We start from the raw sequence: 20,382 nt of genomic DNA on the forward strand, positions 1-20,382 counted from the left end.
TCGATAACTATGCATTACATCTTGGAGATCAAATAGTGACATCGCATGTGTTACTAGGAAAACCGAGTAACCTAAAACACATCATGTACTCTGGCCAGAGATTCGTCACACTAATATCTCCTCAGATCGCATAGGATATCCACATTCGCAAGTATGTGGTGAATTCTTGACAACAAAGCATCGACTCCTATATGTGTCGTAACTGTACCCAATCCCGACACCTGATGACCCCAATAGAGTCGGTAAATGAGTCAAAGTACAGTACTAGCATATAGAGTCTCAATGATGTTTCAAGTAGTAAGGACTAATGGTGTACAACCAAAACCGCGGACTTATCCACTCAAATAATAATAACCACTTGGAAAGTCTGAATAGGGTAGTTCGATCATTCATCATATGAATATCCATTTGCATGCTTTGAACATCTCCATGTCCATTACCAATGAAATATGGTACTTGGCATCATAAATGCTAGTCTCAATCTCGAGCGATCCTTATCCTTATTAGCGGACGACTCAATTGACTAGGAACTGTTTAGAATATACAGTGACTATAAGATGTGTTTCATAATAGTGATTTATCTTTATTCACTCTCTCATCTTACTTACACTATAGTATATTCAAGGTCTTTATCAAAACAACAATAGTATATCACAATATAACAATATGAAGAAAGATAAAGAAAATGCCATTAATAAATATAAATCATATTAAACAAAGATTGTTTATACATAGATTCATAAAAGCCCTTAGCCACAAGTTGGCTAACCGGGCACCCACTCTTTCAAATACATCTAGAAACAAACTGATACACACTCCGTTTCATCCCCTTTCACCAAAATCAAATTCCCAAGTCCTTATACATTTTCATACTGCCACGATGAACTGACAATCGACTCCTGTGAGCTTGAGATAGAATATAATTCCTGAGCTCCGCATCATCAGGTACAACCACTCGACTCGATAAACATAATAAACCATCTGCCTGATAATGGAATCCAGATGTATCATCTCCATTGGCTAGATGTGCCAAACGCTGAGTCTTAACATTAGACATCTGAGCATCTCTAATCCGAGAATACAATGCTGGCTCAGATAAAACAGTATACAAACGAATCTCATCTCTTCCTTTCTTGGGCTTGAGTGTGAAACTCAGTGAACATCACTCCTGAATCATATGAGATAATTAACTAGTCTGAAGTGCGAAAAGTCTAACCTTCCGACTCAAGGCATCAACAGCAAGATTGGCAGAACCTGGATGATACTTAATCTCGCAGTCATAATCTTTCAGTATGTCCATCCAAAGTTTCTGTCGCATTCAAATCCACTTGAGTGAATAAATATTTCAGACTCTTGTGATCCATGAATATCTCAAACTTCTCGCAATATAAATAATGTCTCCAAATCTTGAGCGCAAATACAATGACAGCTAATTCGAGATCATGCACTGGATAATTCTTCTCATGTGTCTTCAGCTGTCGAAAAGAATAGGCAATAACATGTCCGCGCTGTGTCAAAACACATCCTAACCCCTGACCAGAGACATCAATGTAAATAACATAACCTCCTAATCTAGAAGGTAGATCTAGCACAGGTGCAGTAGTAAGACGTCTATGAAGCTCGTGAAATGATTCCTCACAATCCTAGGACCATGTGAAGGAAAAATCTTTCCGTGTAAGCTGTGTCAAAGGCCAGGTCAAATGTGCAAAATTTTCGATAAACCGACGGTAATAACCAGCTAGACCCAAGAAACGTCGGATCTCAGCAACCGTCGTCGGACGAGACCAGTTCAGCACTACCTAAATCTTTCTTAGATCCACAGATATTCCTTCACTTGAAATTACATGACCTAGAAACATTACCCGATCAAGCCAAAACTCGCACTTGATTAGCTTCACATACAACTGCTTTTCCCTTAACGTCTGTAAAAAAATTCTCAGATGTTGTGCTTGCTCCTCTCTGTCATGAGAATAAACAATAATATCATCAATGAAGACAATGAAAAATCTGTCCAGGTATTCTCGAAATACTTGATTCATCATATTCATAAAAACTGTCGGTGCATTCGTCAAACCGAATGGCATTACCAAAAATTCATAATGTTTGTATCTGGTTCTGAAAGCAGTCGTAGCAATATCTGAGTCTCGTACCCGCATATGATGGTATCCTGATCTCAGATCTATATTTGAATGAACATAAGTACCCTGCAATTTATCGAACAAATCATCAATGCGTGGCAACAGATACTTATTCTTGATGGTGACACGATTCAACTGTCTGTATTCAATGCATAATCGCATCGATCCATCCTTCTTCTTGACAAATAAAACAGGTTCTACCCACGAAAAAAAACTCGGACGAATATATCCCTTATCAAGCAAATCCTGCAACTGCTATTTCAATGCCCTCATCTCTGACGGAGCCAGACGATAAGGTGCTCGGGATATAGGTATTGTTCCTGATACCAAATCAATACCAAATTCAACTTCTTTAACCGGAAGAAAACCAAGAATCTCATAAGGGAATACATCATGAAATTTGCTGACCACATGTAATTGATCAATACCCTGAATACTCGTGGACATATTGTAACACCCGATATTTTAATACGTAAATTCGCATGCATAATTAGGAAATTTATTTATTTAAAATTTTAGATTTATGGGTTAAATTATTATGTGAATTATTTGTGCATGTTTTAAGATTTATTTTCAAGCATTTAACCCATAATTTGAGATTTTTATGATTTTTGGTATTTAAATTATTTTATCGCGTAGACGGGACCGTGGACGGACGAGATGACAACTTTCTATCTAATGTATTTCATGAGCCTTTTAAGAGCCCAAAAATATTATTTTGAGTTTTATTTCCTCAAAATTATCAGTATTTAATTTTATATATTTTTAGGAGTCCGTTTTTATTCAAAATAAGCCAAAATAATGACTTTTTATTATCTTTAAAATTCCCTTAATTTTATATTTCGGGATTTATGTTTTATATTTGATTATTTTGTATTTTTAAGAGTTTAAAATTTTATATTTTATGTATATTACCTATCTAATTAAATTATATTATCTATCTAACTAATTTTAATTATTTATTTTAAAAACCTAGATTAATCTAACCTACCCAACCCCACACCCCACTACCATCACTCAGCCGCCACCCCACCATCTTCATCATCTTCTTCATCGGCCATCACCCCCTAGGACTCCATAGCCACGTTTTTGAAGCTCCAAGTCAAGTTGTCGTCGCCCCGTCGTCCCGGAATCGTTCCACGCGCCTACTTTTCTTCTTTTAACGGTGCAAGGCATGTCTCTTTTCATTTTAATGTGCCATATCAGTGTTCATGTGTGTGTGTGTGCGCGAGCATCAGTTTCCTTCAAGAATTTTCAGAAAAATGAGATTTATTATGGTTTTATGCGTTTGTTCTTGTGATTCTTGATCATATTCATGATTTTTTTAGCCATGGTTCGTACCACTGCTGGTCGAAGGGATTTAGGATGTGTGAGGGTTGCCTAGACTCGAATGGCTCGAGTGGCTCGAGCCAAACGAGCCCAGGAAACCAGCTGTTGCAGGTCGGGTCCTTTGGATGCGCAGAATAGGGCTTCGTGGAAGGGGGCTCGGGTTCGGTTATGTGGGTTGCATGGGGCTGGGTCAAGGACTAGGTTCGAACCGCCCAGACGTGGGCTACGTCTGGGCGACGGCGATCCGGCCAGGGGCGGCCGGAGCAGGCCGACAGCAGCCAAGGAGTGGCTGCTGCTCACGGCCGCAGCAGAATCGGGAATAGGGTGTGATCGGGTTAGGGTTTCAGTGATGGGTCCGGGTCGGGTTGGTGGTCCGGGTCAAGTCAGTGGGTCTTGGGTTATGTTAGTTGGGTCCGGGTCCGGGTTAAGTTAGTTGGGCTCGGGTATTTTATTTTTAAGTTAATTAATAAGTCTAAGTGTTTAATTGGGCTAATTAGTTTAATTAAATTAATGGGCTATATTAAATTTTTCTTAGTGGGCTTAAATAATTAATTTAAGTTAGTCCACTAATTTTTATGGGCTTTAGAGCCCATGGAAATTATTGGGCCAGTCGTTGGGCTTTTGGGCCTATTGGGCCAGAATAGAGTGTTATTGGGCCAGGAAATTTTATTGGGCTTAGAAATGTGTTAATGGGCTTAAGTATGTTAATGGGCCAGTCTCAGTGTTAATGGGCCAGAAATTAAGGAATTGGGCTTGAGTGTTAGGGCCAGCAGTTCAGTACAACCCATGAGAAATTGCATGTGTCCTGAATATATATTTAATTATTTTTATGCATGGAAGTTATTTTTAATATTTATATGTTAGTATGAAATTAAATTAAATATATATGAAGGACACACATTTTATTTAAGTACATGCATTCATGAAATAATTTTTATGCATGATTTAATGTTTAAGGTTGAGCAAAAAAAAATAATTTTATGTTGGAAGTTGAAGTAGTGTGACAATTTAAGGGGGATTCGTCCCCATATGTGAACTATTGAAGGGCAGTTTACTGCCAATTTAAGAGGTTATTCGTCACCGCCACGTACGTTGGTTTACCATGCTGATCAGTATTTAATGTATGTATGGTTACACTATGGATACGACCTTTCGATGTTAGAAAATACTTTGCTCAATAATGTTTATGTATTATTATGATATTCAAGTTTAATTTAAGTTTATGTTAAGTTCATGATATTTTTAAGCATGCTCATTCATGTATATGTTATGTATTAGTATTAAAGTAATTTAAATTATTTTAAACCCTTGTTATGTTAGCATGTTGGGCCTCTAGGCTCACTACACTGATATGGTGCAGGTGAGTACGTAGAGGAGGACGTAGTACCCACCGGCGGCGAGGACCTATGAGCGGGCATGCAGTAACCCCGTGACCGTTGTCTGAGTCTACGTCATGTTTTGAATATTTTTATCATGTCATACATTTTATTTATTTTCAGTGGTGGATATTATTACTCATTTTATTTAAACATTTTTAGTGCATGCAAATTTTATTTATTTTGCTTATGTTAGTATTTTATTAAATGTTTGACTCAGATATTTAATTTAGTAAAGGTTGCATTTTTATTTAAGTTATTTATTTTTAAATCTATTTATTCTGTGCATATATGTATGGGCATGTATGTACATATTTTTACTTAGTAAGTATAAAAAAAAAAAAATTCCGCATACTTATTTACATTTAGAGAGTTAGGGTCGTTTTACATATCAACTGCATAAATGAGGTAGCTCTCCCCACCTGACTCTAAGGCATGACATGCCTTCAGAGCCAACACAAGTGGCATCGGAGGTCATGCTCCCTCACCATAAAAATAACAGCTATCACCCTCATCCTGATGAAACTGTACCAGACGCTGATAATAATCCATAGTAGCGTGATACAAAGTCAGCATGTCTATTCCCAAAATACAATCAAAATATGTCATCGCTAGAAGCATCAGATTAGCAGACAACACATGACCTTCAAACTCCAGAAGGCAACCCATAAATAGAAGCTTAGTTACTACCTCATGCTCTACTGAAGTAGATACAACTAAATCCAAGTCTAATGATACATGAGGTAATCTATGTCTCTTAACAAAACGACTAGAAATAAAGAAATGCGATGCTCCAATATCAATTAAAACAAGTGCAGGAATACCACATAACAAGAAGGTACCTGCCAACATGTGATCGCTTCCCTCTGTAGCCTGCTCCTGAGAAAGAGCAAATACCCCCCCCCCCCCCCTCTTGAGTGCGTGGGCGAAAACTGGAAGAACTAGGTTGTGCTGGCGGCTGACGTGGATGAATAAAAGCCTGAGATCCAACATGTGATCCCGATCCACTAGCAGCTCCCATATGAGTAGGATAATCCCTTCGTAGATGCCCTTGATCGCCGCAAATAAAACAAGCACCTGATTCCTTCCGGCAAGTTGCTGTAGGATGCTTCCCTCCACAGTGATTACAACGATCATTTTTTTTCTTCTTCCCAAATCAAAACATACCTCAAGATCCATAAGTAGTAGTTGTAGAGGAATAAGTAGACCCTGACTGCACAACAGATTGAGCCCTAGGCCCATGAAATCCACCAGGATGAATCGACATCATCAGCTGTGCCCGCCTGTTGCTGTTATCCACTTGACAACACCGATTAACAAGAGTTTCATATGATGTCGGATCATCACAAACAACCACTTGTGAATAAATATCCTGGTTGGGCGCTTGAAGAAATAGATCATACTTGGACGCATCACTTTCATTGATATGGGGACTGTAAGTTAGCAGATCAATGAATCGCTGCTGATATTCATCAATATTCATGGATCCCTGCCTCAGCGTAAGCAACTCCATAGATCGTGCCTGGCGAACAACTGGAGGAAAATAAAGTTTCTGGAACTGCTGACGAAAATCCTCCCAAGTCACACGACCTCTCTCAGTACGTGCCTGAGCTGTCTTTGCATCCCACCATAACCGTGCACATCCATCAGGAACAAACTCAAGAACTTCCATATTCTGCTCTTCAGTATACTCGAAAGCACGAAAAACACTTTCGATCTTGGCCATCCAATTCCTTGCTTCATCAAGATTCTCGCCTCCCATAAAGGGTTTCGGTCCTACTTGCAGAAATTTATTGATCGTATAGCGACGTCTACCCTCATGGTGATGGCGATGATGATTACCACCTGCCTGTACAACACTGCCATTGCTCTCATTTCCTCTATCAGCCATATCTGAAAAAGATTTGCACATTAAAATCCCAAATGCGCAAATAATTACTCAAGACTAGTCTAAATCCCAAGTAGTACTAATCCCAAAATCTATGCTTGCTTTGATACCACAAATGAAGTGATCCTGTATTGGATCACCTACTAACTGGCAACTATGACATGCATTAATATTAATTAAAACATAAGCACTTAACAGAGTAAAACATGCGGAAACATAAACCATAATTTACATAACAAACTTAGTACAATTGTTCAAAGCTTAATACTTAGTAGTGATATAACCATATCGAAAACACTTAAATAAAACTGTCTAAAACATTATATAGCTACACGAATCCACCTGTATAAGATATACTATGAGCACCGGCTCCCTAGCCCTGCCTCGAACTCCCAGCCCCGTCCATCATACGATCTGCCCCGTGGAATGGGGTGTCCAAGATAACAACTAGGACGTGAGGGACTAATGCCCATTACATAAACATGAGTAAACATATGTACATGATGCATGCAATCGTGATGACTGGTAACGGGTCGTCGACATCTGATAAGGCATGCTCAGTACAGGCGCCACATGAGTGCTGCAACCTCACGGACCAACCTCTGGGTACAACCACACTCGTCTAGTACATCGGAGTAAACATACATCCTTGTCTCTGCAGTCGCGGTACTCCCAATGATCGACTATATATAAGTATAGAGTTGAGCGGCTCTATAATCAGGGTATAACAAGGTATAGGCTCAACATCTATGTGCACATGACATATGAATATAGAAAGCAGTAAAAGATACATCATGCCACATAATAATGTCAAGTAAATGCATCATATAAACATATATACTCGCTTGCAATCTCAGTCAATGTTTACGTACCTCTAGGCTAGTTCAAGTCTAGTAGGACCTAGGTTCCAAAACTATAATCAAAAGTTCACCGTATCACTACACAAGTTCAACCTTAACTAAGCTAATAAATACTCCCAAACCTTAATAAGATTTACGGACCATACCTTCGTCCGTAGTCAGCCCTTTGGAGTCGCTTGTTCTGAATGACTATAACAACACCTTGTTATTCCAGAACCTCTCTATTAATCGATAGGACCCTCAAGTATATTCCTCACACTTATATAACTTAAGAAGGAAACTTGGGAATTCGTATTCAGAAATGAACTCCGAAGACCCCTATTTATAGGCCAAACTCCCAGCCACGATCGGAGCCTCCGTTCCGAACTTTCGATCTCTGCATGCGTGACGCGTGTCGATCGAAGCTTTCGATTTCCTCTACGTCTGAAACTTGTCAAAATTTGTGGCTTATTCATAGAGCATTGTTGGCAGCTGGAGATCGGAGCTTCTGATCCTGCCTTAGTTCCGAAGTAAATTGGCTCCATTCCCGTGCTTCAGATCTGTAGGGTTCGGAGCTTCCGATCTGGGTTCGGAGTTCCGGATCATGTCCATGCTTGGAAGTCCAATTCGTGCTCTTGAAGCCCAATTAAGCCTTGGATTTGGTTAAATATGAACCCTTAATCCGGTTTCTTATATTATTATTTTAAAATGAAATCTAGGTTACTACAGTTTTTTGACGTTTAAACCGTCATAAACGTCAAAAAAATCTTGAAGTGGAAGCATTAATATAAACAAAAACGTGCTTCCGAAAGCTCCAATATGTCTATACTATAGTACCACTCAGACGCGAATGCGTATGATCGATGATATATGTGGGAGAGAGTTTGAGACTTGAGCTAGCGCAAAAAAAATTATGAAAATAATGGAAAATTCATCATGAACGGAAATGATTTTTATACCCTACTCTTTAACAAAAATGAGATTATCATGAACAAAACTATTTAACTTTCAAATGAAAACAAAAGGTACGGTTCCTTTTGTGAAACCCTACCGAAATGGTGTGCAATCAAGTAATACAATTCACGATATTAAGCTTCTATATATATTAGCATCTTGTATATATGAACGTGCATATTTTTATGCATGTATTGGTACACGTATATTAAAGATTAGTTCTCTTGTGATAAGGTTTGATGTATATATGTTTGTGAGAAAACCCGATCCGATCATACATGCAGTGAAAATAATATTTTTGACATAAAAAATTAAATATTTTCATAAATCGGAGATCTATTTTACAAAATATATATGTGAAACGATCTAATAGAAGTTTTTGTCTACATTACAATTTTTCGAGTTAAATAACTATTGCGCAAGATATAAATATTATATTACAATTAGAAAATTTTCAGATTCTGCTAAATATATTTATTAAAATAATTATTCAATTACATACACTAATTTAGCTATTTTTTATAATGCTTTTTTTTTTTATAAAAAAAATAATGAATGATGTAGTTCACTTTTGTTACGCCATATTTTCATTCCTCGATAATTCTACGTACAAACTGCCAATTTATATAATAAGAAAATCAAACATTTGTCGAGCTGTCAGGTCAATTAATTACCCTTGGGACAATTTAGTCTCGAAAATCTGATGTAATGGCTATCATTGAATTATTAAAGCCCAATTGATTCAATAGTGAGAAAGAGTAATAATAAGACGAGTAGATCTTTGCGACACGGTTTTATATATTTTTATTCATAAAATGTATCAATTCAATTTATATTCACAATAAAAAATAATGTTTTTGAGATAAAATGAATATTTTTTTATGTATAACTCAAATATGAGATTCATCTCACATTATTAACCTGTAAGACTGTCTCATATAGTTTTTGCCTATAATAGATTATGACATGCTTTATTGATGTTGTGTACATATTCTTCGAAAAATATCAATAAAGTTGGACCCCGAATAAATTAAACATAATATTTATTCATTAAGTTGTACAAGCTTGAGAGACATAATACATTGTGATTCATGGAAGATAATACTTGTTATCAGATGCTTATCGTCGTGATTCATGTATTTTGTTTTCTTATATATTGCCTTGTATATGTGTCAAGTGGGAGAATGAAAGAAAGATTTGAATTTAACAAATCATATTATCATGAGACATCAAAACAAAAGGAGGACAGAGCGACAACCGTAGTGTGATATTTTAGACGGAAGAGACATGTGTATTTTTACTTTTGACTTTTGAGATGCGTATGCAACCAATCTTTTTGACTATCGTTCTCCCGATCATCTAATTGATGGTATCAAAAATGCCTATAAATAGCGATGTATGAGGTCCCTAAGAACACATCCCATAAGAACACAAATACCATCTGCTGAAGGGTTGGTGTTTTTAGAAGGTTTCAAATCAGGAGGAAAGGAGAATACTTACAAATCATTCAATGGCTGGAGATAATGCTCGATTTTCTTTTGTATTTTGATTATCATGTTCATTGACGTATAAAAACATGATTTTGTGAAAAACTCTAACATATAATTGTAATTTTAAATAAAATATCACTAAATTAATTAGAAGTTATAACTAAGAGCCTCAACTTTAATTCAATAAAAAATATTTATAGTTAAAGAGTTTGGTCATTATAGAATTTTTTAGTAATATATATCAACTTATTTATAGTATAAAACAACTAGGTCATGTATATTCATGCAATATTATGAAATATCTCACTAAAATATAATAAAAATATTATGATATTTTACCATATCATCAATTTTCAAACTGTTCTTCCAATTCACGTTGTTGATCCGATAATTCATTCAAATTAAAATAAAAAAAATAAGTTTCTTGGTTCAGTAACTTTAACTTATTTGAGTTTTGGTCCATTAACTTTTTCGATATGGGTTTTGGTACACTAACTTTGCATTTTAAGTGTTTTTTGGTCCAACTGCATACGTGTCATCTTTTGATTGGTCCACGTCATCATTTTGGACCAATCAGAAATTAACACGTATGCAGTTGGACCAAAAAACACTGAAAATGCAAAGTTAGTGTACCAAAATCCACATCGAAAAAGTTAATTGACCAAAATCAAAACATAGACAAGTTAATGGACCAAAAAACTTATTTTTCCTTAAAATAATTTGAGAGGGAATGTTTTTGTAAACAATGCCAAAAATATTTTGATCCTAACATTTATATGGACTCGTATAATTTCCTCACACTAATTACGAATTTATTTATTTTTTCGTGCTAATTAAATCTTTTGATTCCTAATAAATTATATATATATTTTAGGATCGAGCTTTTGCCGTTCTAACAAAATCTATAGCTGGTGATGATGCAACTCAAATCTTTTAAACCGCACAACAGCTAGCCCAGTTCGATCGCTCTACCAAGTAAGGACAATTATTGCACTCAACGTCTACAATCTCCCTCTCAATAATTGCACTCCTTGCAATCAATTGAAATCGAACCTAGCCATGACTCTTGACTTTGATACCAATTGTAGAACCGATCCCTTGCCGCTTTGCCAAAAGTTATAACTAGTGATAATGATGCAACTAAAATTTTTTAAAATGCACGACTAGTAGTTCAAGCAATGATTCGATTGCTCTACCTAACAAAAACAAATATTGCACACAATTACATATATTGACTTATGACGCATAATTTCCTCATACTAATTACGAATTTCTATTTTTGTGCTAAATCTAATTAAGCATCACGTAATTATTTCGAATGAATCATTTTATGTATTTAAGTGCCTAAAGTCAATTTAAATTTCCACAAATTAATTCTGGAATTAAATCTATGGGTATTGATAATTATAACAGTTAATTTACAGGGAATAACTAACACTATAAATCCTGCATGGCATTGTCGATAAAATTAGAGGAAAAAAAATTGTTAAGGTCCTATCTATCTATGGCGAAAATCTTGAAGAATTGTTTGTTCTTCTTTCTTGTTCTTTATCTCGAGCAGGGTAATATGATGATTCTATTCTTCGTTTATGCTATAATTGGTTCGTTATCACAATATATATTTTTTGGAGCGAGAATATTTTTTTAAAAATATGATTTTATGTTATCAACTTTAAGAGAAAAAAAAAACCTACCATCATCGAGCAACAATAATTTTCATAAAATTTCAAAATTTTATTAAAAAAAATAAAAAGTACTTCTTAGAAATTATCTCAAACATTAAATTACTGTCACATGAGAAAATTTCGATGATGCTAAAATAAAGCGGTTATACTGGTAATAATAACTTTTGTCATCATGTATAGGTCTAAAAATCCATGCAGTGCCTTATGATTACATCTTCACGAATGAGGTAAAAAAACTCAATTACTCAGATGTTCAAGGAATTTTCTTTTATTTATTATAGACTCGAAGTATCATATTAATTTGATTGAATATGTAAAATCATGTTATTTTTTTCCTGTTGCAACCATACAAATTTTATAGTGTATGAAAAATCCTCTTGCTCCACAATATGGTGGAGGGATAGTGAGGAATCCCGAGATAAACAGAGGGTTGGAGGGATGGACTCGATTCGGGGACTCGAAAATTGAGCATCGACAATCAGAAGATGGCAACAAATACATCGTTGCTTCGAATAGAAGTCGGTCATTTCATAGCTTCTCGCAGAGATTTCACTTGGAGAAGGAAAAACTTTACACATTTTCAGGTATTCGTATTTGGATCGATAATTGCACTTATAAATATATAAAAAAAGGAAAAATTGCATATATCATCCATGTGAAATCGTGTGTTTGTTGATAACTTTCTATGAAATTTTTTTGAGCTAAAAGCCTCTTATGATTCTAAATCTGTAGCATACATCCCCTTCTGACTAAAAAATGACTAAAATGTCCTTAATGTTATAAGACAATTTAATATTAAAATATTGCTCATGTATGACAAATATTATGATAAAATAATTATATATAATTTTCATAGTTATTTAAATAAAATTTGATTATTTTACTCAATTAAATATAATATTATAAAACAAAATTAATTTAATTATTTATTTAAGTAAGAGTATTTTTGTCAATTTTTAACTGAAAAGAGTGTGTATGCTACAAATCTAGAATCACAGGGGGTTATTAGCTTAAAAAAATTTCATAGGAAGTTATTAGAAAACTCGGGATTTCACATGGGTGATATATGCAATTTTTCCTGAAAAAAATCCCATGTTTAGCTGAATATTAATTATTTATAAAATTTTGGCCCTAAGATTTCGATCATTATGCTGTTGGAATTCAGTGTTATGGTTCCTATATATCTTTCAATTCTTAGCAATTTCAATTATTTGCTCTTGCATGTGCTTTTAGCATGGCTGCAAGTGAGCCATGGAGAAGCGCACATAGCCGCCATGTTCAAAACAAAGGATAGCTATGAAACTGCGGGTTGGGTCATCGCACGCAAGGGGTGCTGGTCCATGCTCAAGGGCGGTCTCGTCGTCAACGCTTCCAGCCCTGCCGACCTCTACTTTCAGGTTAGTTCCCTCTTCATTATACTACCTACCTCGTCTCATTTGAAAACAAACACGTTTGTCCATCTCTAGTTTTTATGTTTACAAAGATGTTCTTTTGTGAAATATATAAATCATCTTATATGTTGTTCACCTCAGAAAAAAGGAAAATTGCATATATCATTCTTGTGAAATTCCGTGTTAGCTAATAACCTCCTGTAAAAACTTTTTAAGCTAATAACCCCTGTGATTCTAGATTTGTAGCATACACATCATTCTCAGCTAAAAAATGACGAAAATACCCCTACATAAAATAAATGATAAATTAAATAGTTCATAAAAGTCAAGGGCATTTTCGTCATTTTTTAGCCAGAAGGGGTGTGTATGCTACAAATCTAGAATCACAGGGGTTATTAGCTTAAAATTTTTTCACATGGGGTTATTAACTAACACGGGATTTCATAAAGGCAATATATGCAATTTACCCCCTCAAAAAATATGCAGAGCGACAATGCAGAAGTAGATATACGGGCAGATAGCATCTCACTCCAACCATTTACACATGAAGAATGGAAATCCCACCAAGATCAAAGCGTCCAAAAGATGCGCAAGAAATCAGTGAAATTCCAAGTTTTGGATAAACATGGCCGACCCACTTCAAATGCCACAGTCTCCATCAAACAGAACGGAATGAGATTCCCATTGGGATGTGCCATTAACCAAAACATTCTCCAAAACTCCGCGTACCAGAACTGGTTCACAGCGAAGTTCAAATACAGCGTGTTCGAAAACGAGTTGAAATGGATATCAACCGAGCGATCCCCTGGCGCCGAAGACTACTCACTCGCGGATTCCATGCTCCGATTGGCCCGATCCCACGGGATCACGGTTCGTGGACACAATGTCTTCTGGGCCGACCCAACTTACCAGCCTGGGTGGGTCAAAGGACTCTCGCCGAATGACTTGCGTGCAGCTTCAGAGAGGAGGATACATTCTGTGGTGGGGAAGTACAGGGGCCAACTCATTCACTGGGACGTGATGAACGAGAACTTACACAATTCGTTCTTCGAGAGTAAGCTTGGAAACAATGCATCAACCAATTTTTACCAGCAGGCGAACCGTATCGACCCCAAGGCCATGCCTTTCTTGAACGAGTACAACACAATCGAGGAGAGTCGTGATCCAGCGGCCTCGCCGCCGAAATATCTGCAGAAGATCTCGGAGATGCGGCGACAGGGGTACCATGGCCCTTTGGGGATCGGGCTTCAGGGCCATTTCACATATGCCAATTTGCCATATATAAGGTCTTCGCTCGATACGCTAGCCTCCGCTAGATTGCCCATGTGGGTTACAGAGTTGGATGTTAAGCCCGGGCCGAACCAGGTAAATGTAGTGTATAATTTATCAAGAATTCTCATTTGAGCAAATCCCACCATTAATTAAATATGATTCTAACATTTGAACAGGCAAGTTACTTGGATCAGATTCTACGGGAAATTCATGCGCACGCCGCAGTACGAGGCATAATATTTTGGTCCGCATGGAGTCCTGGCGGATGCTACACCATGTGTTTGACAGACAACAACTTCAAGAATTTAGCCACCGGCGATGTTGTCGACAGGTTCATTCGGACATTGACCCAAGCAGATGGTGTTCAAGAAACCACGGACGCGAGAGGCGTGTTTGAAACGTCCTTGTTTCACGGTGAATATGAAGCAGAAATCAGCCATCCCCTGGGAGTAAAAACCCATAAGTTTAGCGTGGCGCCAAACGAGGCCCAAGAAGAAGAAGCAGCCGGCGGATTGGTGTATGAGATTAGATTTAGCGTGTGATACATTAAAAGAGTGTAAACAAGCACCGATGAGTAATTTGAATAAAAAACACCGACGACACTGTTTAGTATTTTACAATTTAATATTTATGAGTTGTATTTTTTTTATTTTCTATATTTAACATTAAACAACTAATAAGTAAAACCCAATTTTATTGGATTTAGAGATATTTTTTGTTCGAATTTGAATCAATTTTACACAATGTATTAATTAATAATTAATGATATTATTTCATATTTTTATTAATTTCGTTACCCTACCATCAATTATTCATGCACATTTAAAACATTTGGAGACTGATTTTTTTTAATCCTAAAACTCTTTACAAATTCAAAATAAGTATATGAATAAAATTAACTATTAAATAAATCTTAATTTCATTTCACTACGTACTTCACCGATGGTCAAATAATTCATTATATTTTCTCAACCAAAGCATCTCTTCTCTTTGAAACTTTGTTGAAAACTTGAAATTTTTTGTGAAATAAGTACGTAAAATAAACAAAAATATTGTTTTGAAGCACAAGCTTGCGTGGTTCAATTATTGCTTTATCTAATTTTTATTTTTACGTAATTTAGACATATTTTCATTTGAACGATATTCTTATCTTTCGCTTCTATTTAATTAACTGTTAATTTATATATTTTTTTATATAAATTGTTGATCACTCTTTCTTCATAAAATACGCGTTACCACCCGAAATCGAGCGGAACTATCCAAAATCGTACATATACTTTGCATAACCGCAATTTAAAAATATTTTTCAAACCAAGCTAACAGGAATCATATTGTAATTGTAGGTAAAAAAAAAAAAACAAGAGTCGGTGTTGTCTGTATTGTTACAACATCAAAGACAATACAGTGCAGCGGAAAATAAATACGTAAAATAAACAAAAATAAATAACACAAGAAATTAATTTTGTACGAGTATAAAAAAACTCGTTCAGGTGCCTTAGGGCTAAATATCACTAAAAACATTAAGATTAGTCTTACAAAGCAATACTAGTGATTTTATGAAAAAAATCAATAAATCCTAAATTTCTCAACAAGTTGAGAAATAAAACTTGCATCCTAAATAATCAAAGTATAAAACAAATCAGATGCAACTCTCGTAGCCTAAATTTGAAAAACAACAAATATCTTCGAACAACACAACACAGTTCCCACAGTGTTGTCTCCGATGTCTTCAACACCAACGACAGCACGAGGACAACAACAAAGACGACTGCAAAATTTCTTCAGAATCTTCGAATTCTATGTAAATTTTATTTGAAAGCTCTTTTGAATTATCCTCTGAAGTTCACGTTTGATATTTTTGTCTTGCGTCTCTTTCATTGATTCCCTACGGTTCCTCTTTCATCATCTTTTCCTCCTTATTTATAAAAATTCAAGTTCAAGACCTCCAAAATTTCCAAGTCATTATTAATGAAACAATACTCCTCTTCCAACCACCGATTATTTTCCTCACCAAATGATGGATCTCCATATTTAATTTTTGTCCACTTTAATCATTTATTATTTTCTTCCATTCATTCCTCTTCTTCCACGTTCTTCTCTCCCTTCACAATATCCAAACTCCTCCAACTTGCCATCCTATGAGCAGCTGTTGTATTATGCTCATAACTTCTTCATACGGTGTCCAAACTTCAATTCATTTGAAGGGTTATCTTCCTTACATCCGTACTTTGATTTGAGCTATGAATCGCTATTTTTGGTGAAAGTTTCAGTCTAGATCGAAGCCTTCTTGTAAGCTGCCTCTGCACTTGATTTCTGCTGCAATTCTTCTTTGATTTTGTCTTTGGTTTTTGGTGTCTCCTCATCATTTAAAGGTTTTATTTTGATCTTAGGAGCAGCTAAACAATCTCTTGGATTTCATCTTCCTTCAGCTACATTTTTAGCATGTCTCGATTTTGGTTAAGTAAAGCTAGATCTCTACAAGTCCATGTTGATTTTGTTCTTCAAAGATCAAAGACAAGTACAAATTTTAAAGGTTTTGAAACCACCATTAAAGATATAATTATTTTGATATGAACAGATGCATGTTGAGATATGTATGCATGATTTTCAAGAATTTCAAGAGCATGAAGTTTTGATTTTTAAGGGTTTGAAGAGCATGTTATGTGATAGTATGAAATCGTGAAGTATAAGTCGTTCTCGTCAAGTTCTTGAATTTGATTCAAGAGATACATGTTTCTTTTAATTTTTTATGTGTTCTTGAAGTTTCAAGGGATGTTTTATTTAAACTATATAGCTAGAGTAGTAGAAAATACCACATTTTGAAGTATTGAGTTAGTTTGAGTTAAAGCTTTGAAATGTTGCATATGCGGGATTGTCCCGGATTAGCGGCACTTGTTACCATTTTGATAATTAAGACTAGTGTACTAATCCAAATGATATGAGGCTAATTTTATTTGAAAGCTACCTCATTTATCTACAACTTTTATGTTTTGACTTTTTTTCAAAATCATTTTGGAAGATTGGCCAAAACTTCCCCAAAGTGAGTCAAGTGGTTTGAATTTCTGGCAATGACACATCTCGGGAGAATGCGCATAACATTTTACTGAAATATCTAATTAAGGTGAGGTTTTCAGCATTGGAAAGCCAAGATCAAGGGCTACAACGTTTTTGTTTACCACTTTTCAATTCATAGTGCAAAATAATGTTTTAACTCATGCAAACAACCATACCCGCGTAGAGCAGCGCCCTGGCAGGCGCCTAGGCAGGAATATTTTACCGCCTAGGCAAAAATAGTTATGTCCCAACTTTTAAAATTTCAAATTTCATGTCCTAAATTGATGTTTATGTACTTTTAAGCTCTTTTAAGTGTTATTAAGATGTTTTATTAGAAGAAGTTCAAGTTTTACGTCAAGAACGAAAAGAACAACTTACGTGGACCGATTATGTCATGTGCATGTATATGTCTATGTTTGATCATAAAATTTATGTTCAATATTTACATGAAATCTTTATCATGCATAAAGTACTAAGAAATGTCTTCAGATCATGAAATGAAAGTTATGATGGAAATTACGATTTTTCAATGATGCTTCATAATGAATGATATGTTATAGTGATATGATGATATGAAAATGATATGAAAGATGATGAAGCATGAATAAATAATGTTATGATGAAGCATAAAGATATGATATGTTGATGCATGAAGATATTTTGATGTTTTATGTGTCTTTTTTGGTGACAATACGGGACTGGTACTCTGGTTTGGGCTCCGAAGAACCTTCCAAATACGACTCAATGTATAGGTTAGGTACTCCGGGATGATCTCCGGAGGGACCTCCGAAAATAAATGAACGAATGTTATGAGACTTAGTGACATATGTTTGTTGATCAACGGGAAATAAAGATGAATGTGCCCATTATGATGGTTGCCACAATTTCACATAATTCATCACCCCAAAATGATAAGTTTTTATTTTATGTTCATGGTTTATGTTCATGATTTAATATTTGTCCAAGTTGCATGATTTTCATTAGATGTTAAGTGCAAATGATTATTTTAGAATGAAATGGTAAAGTTTTGAGAAGATGCATGAAGTCTATTCTCAAGATTTAAAGTTAAGTAAGTTGATGTCCATGTTTAATTTCCTTGCATCTTTTAAGTGTTTTGAAGTTCATGTTAAAAATTTTAAGTTTAAAGTTCCATGATGTTTACATTAAAATCCTTCAAGTTCAAGGTATCTTATTATGTATGTTCAAGTCATTTTAAGTTTAAAGTATTTTGAAGCTATTACGTTATCAATATGCATATTTTTAATATTGCTGAGTCTTAATTTAGACTCACTATACTTGAATGGTGCAGTTGGATTAGAAGATTTGATTTAAAGGCTTTGGTAGATTGGCTGAATGGTCGAAGTGGCGAAGGCATTGCATGACACGACAGTTCAGAAGCTCTGATGTATTTAAAGAAAAAAGATTTACATTTATTTATTTATATCATGTTGTTACAATATTTTGTGCAGGATGTTTAAAAGTAAAGATTTATTATTTTCATTGTCGCCCTTTTGAGGATGAATTTTAAGTATTCCAAGTTTTAATGTTTTTAATGTTTATTTCAGTTTGATATCGTTGTGTGGGTTCCTCGATTATTTTCAAATGTATTTTTATGTATATAGTTAATCAATTGTGTTAGAACCTAATGGGGGGATATTTAGGTTCTATTGGCAATTTTATCAATTTAAAGCGATTATGCAAATACGCAAGCGGAAGACTTAAAGCAATCAAAAATAAATGCGGTAAATAAATGCGTAAAAGAAATAAAGCGATAAATGAGATAGGATATGTTTATGGAAGTTCGACGATAAATCGTCTACGTCTCCCCTTCTTGGTTAAGATCGATTAACCAAGGATTCACTAGCACTTCAACTTCTAGGCCTTGATGGCTCCAAAGATAGCCGTAAAACTTGACACGATCACCGCGCCGATACAACTCGATACTCTTGGCCTTAAGGGCTCCAAGGATAGCCTCAACACAAACACTTGGCTTCACACTCAAGTGCTTACAACGATAGCACAATACACTTGGCTTCACACTCAAGTGTTTACAACAATAGCACAACCAACTCACAAACTTTTTTTACAAACACTCTCAAATATATCACACAAACACTTTGATAGTGAGAAATTGCTTGCAAAGGAGAGAAGAGATGAGTTGGGAGGTCTCCAAATGATCTTGGATGGCCTCTATTTATAGTTGGCAAATATTTGAATCTGATTTGAGTGCATGGAGCATGTGTTGAGAAGTCAAGGAGTGAGAAAAAGTGTTCGGCGCCGCTGCCTACTTTTTCCCAGCACTGAGCGGATTTTGTGGAAAAATCATATCTCATAAACTAACCATTGGATTGATCTGAAATTTAAACCGAAACTTTAAAACATCTGGATCTTCATTCCGAACGGTGGAGATTTGATTTTAAAGAGTAAAACATTTCCAGTAATTTTCGAAAGTCGCTTCATCAAGTTTTCGAACTTGTTCTGTGCAACAAATTTGAAAAATTTATATCTTCATATCCATCCGTTGGATTGATCTAAAATTTCGACATAGGTTTTCAAACATCCTATATTTGAATCTGATTGGTGGAGATTTGATTTAGATGTCTCAATAACGTCCAGTAATTTTCAGAATTTGATTCTTCATCCTTCGCTTCATGTTCTGCAGAAATAGGTACTATGCAACCTTTGTGGAAAAATCATAGCTCCATATCTAGCCGTTGGATTGATATGAAATTTGGACAATACATGTAAAAATTCCTCATCAAGATTATGACCGGTGGAGATAGGATTTCAATGTATAAAAAATGCCCAGTAATATTTGGAAGTTGCTGCTCCATACTTTGGCTTCTTCTTGTCCCTTTCCTTATATCCTCAGAACAATGTTTCATGGCATCCACATAACATTGTGTTCATTATATGAGCAATATGAGACTTCATAAATACATTGATAGCTTCAAAATAACTTCCAA

General features: G+C 35.4%; 1 protein-coding gene across 1 annotated transcript; it reads left to right on the forward strand.

Moving 5' to 3' along the window:
• The first annotated feature begins 11,503 nt into the window (after nucleotides 1-11,503).
• On the forward strand, nucleotides 11,504-14,952 carry LOC140866777 (endo-1,4-beta-xylanase 5-like). Its single transcript, XM_073271824.1, has 6 exons — nucleotides 11,504-11,576; nucleotides 11,880-11,926; nucleotides 12,061-12,283; nucleotides 12,933-13,096; nucleotides 13,577-14,455; nucleotides 14,539-14,952. The coding sequence occupies exons 1-6, from the start codon at nucleotides 11,519-11,521 to the stop codon at nucleotides 14,902-14,904; spliced, it is 1,737 nt and encodes a 578-aa protein (XP_073127925.1). The 5' UTR covers nucleotides 11,504-11,518; the 3' UTR covers nucleotides 14,905-14,952.
• Nucleotides 14,953-20,382: the final 5,430 nt, after the last annotated feature.

Source organism: Henckelia pumila, chromosome 4 (genome assembly GCF_033568475.1).
Source record: "Henckelia pumila isolate YLH828 chromosome 4, ASM3356847v2, whole genome shotgun sequence".
Lineage (NCBI taxonomy): Eukaryota > Viridiplantae > Streptophyta > Magnoliopsida > Lamiales > Gesneriaceae > Henckelia > Henckelia pumila.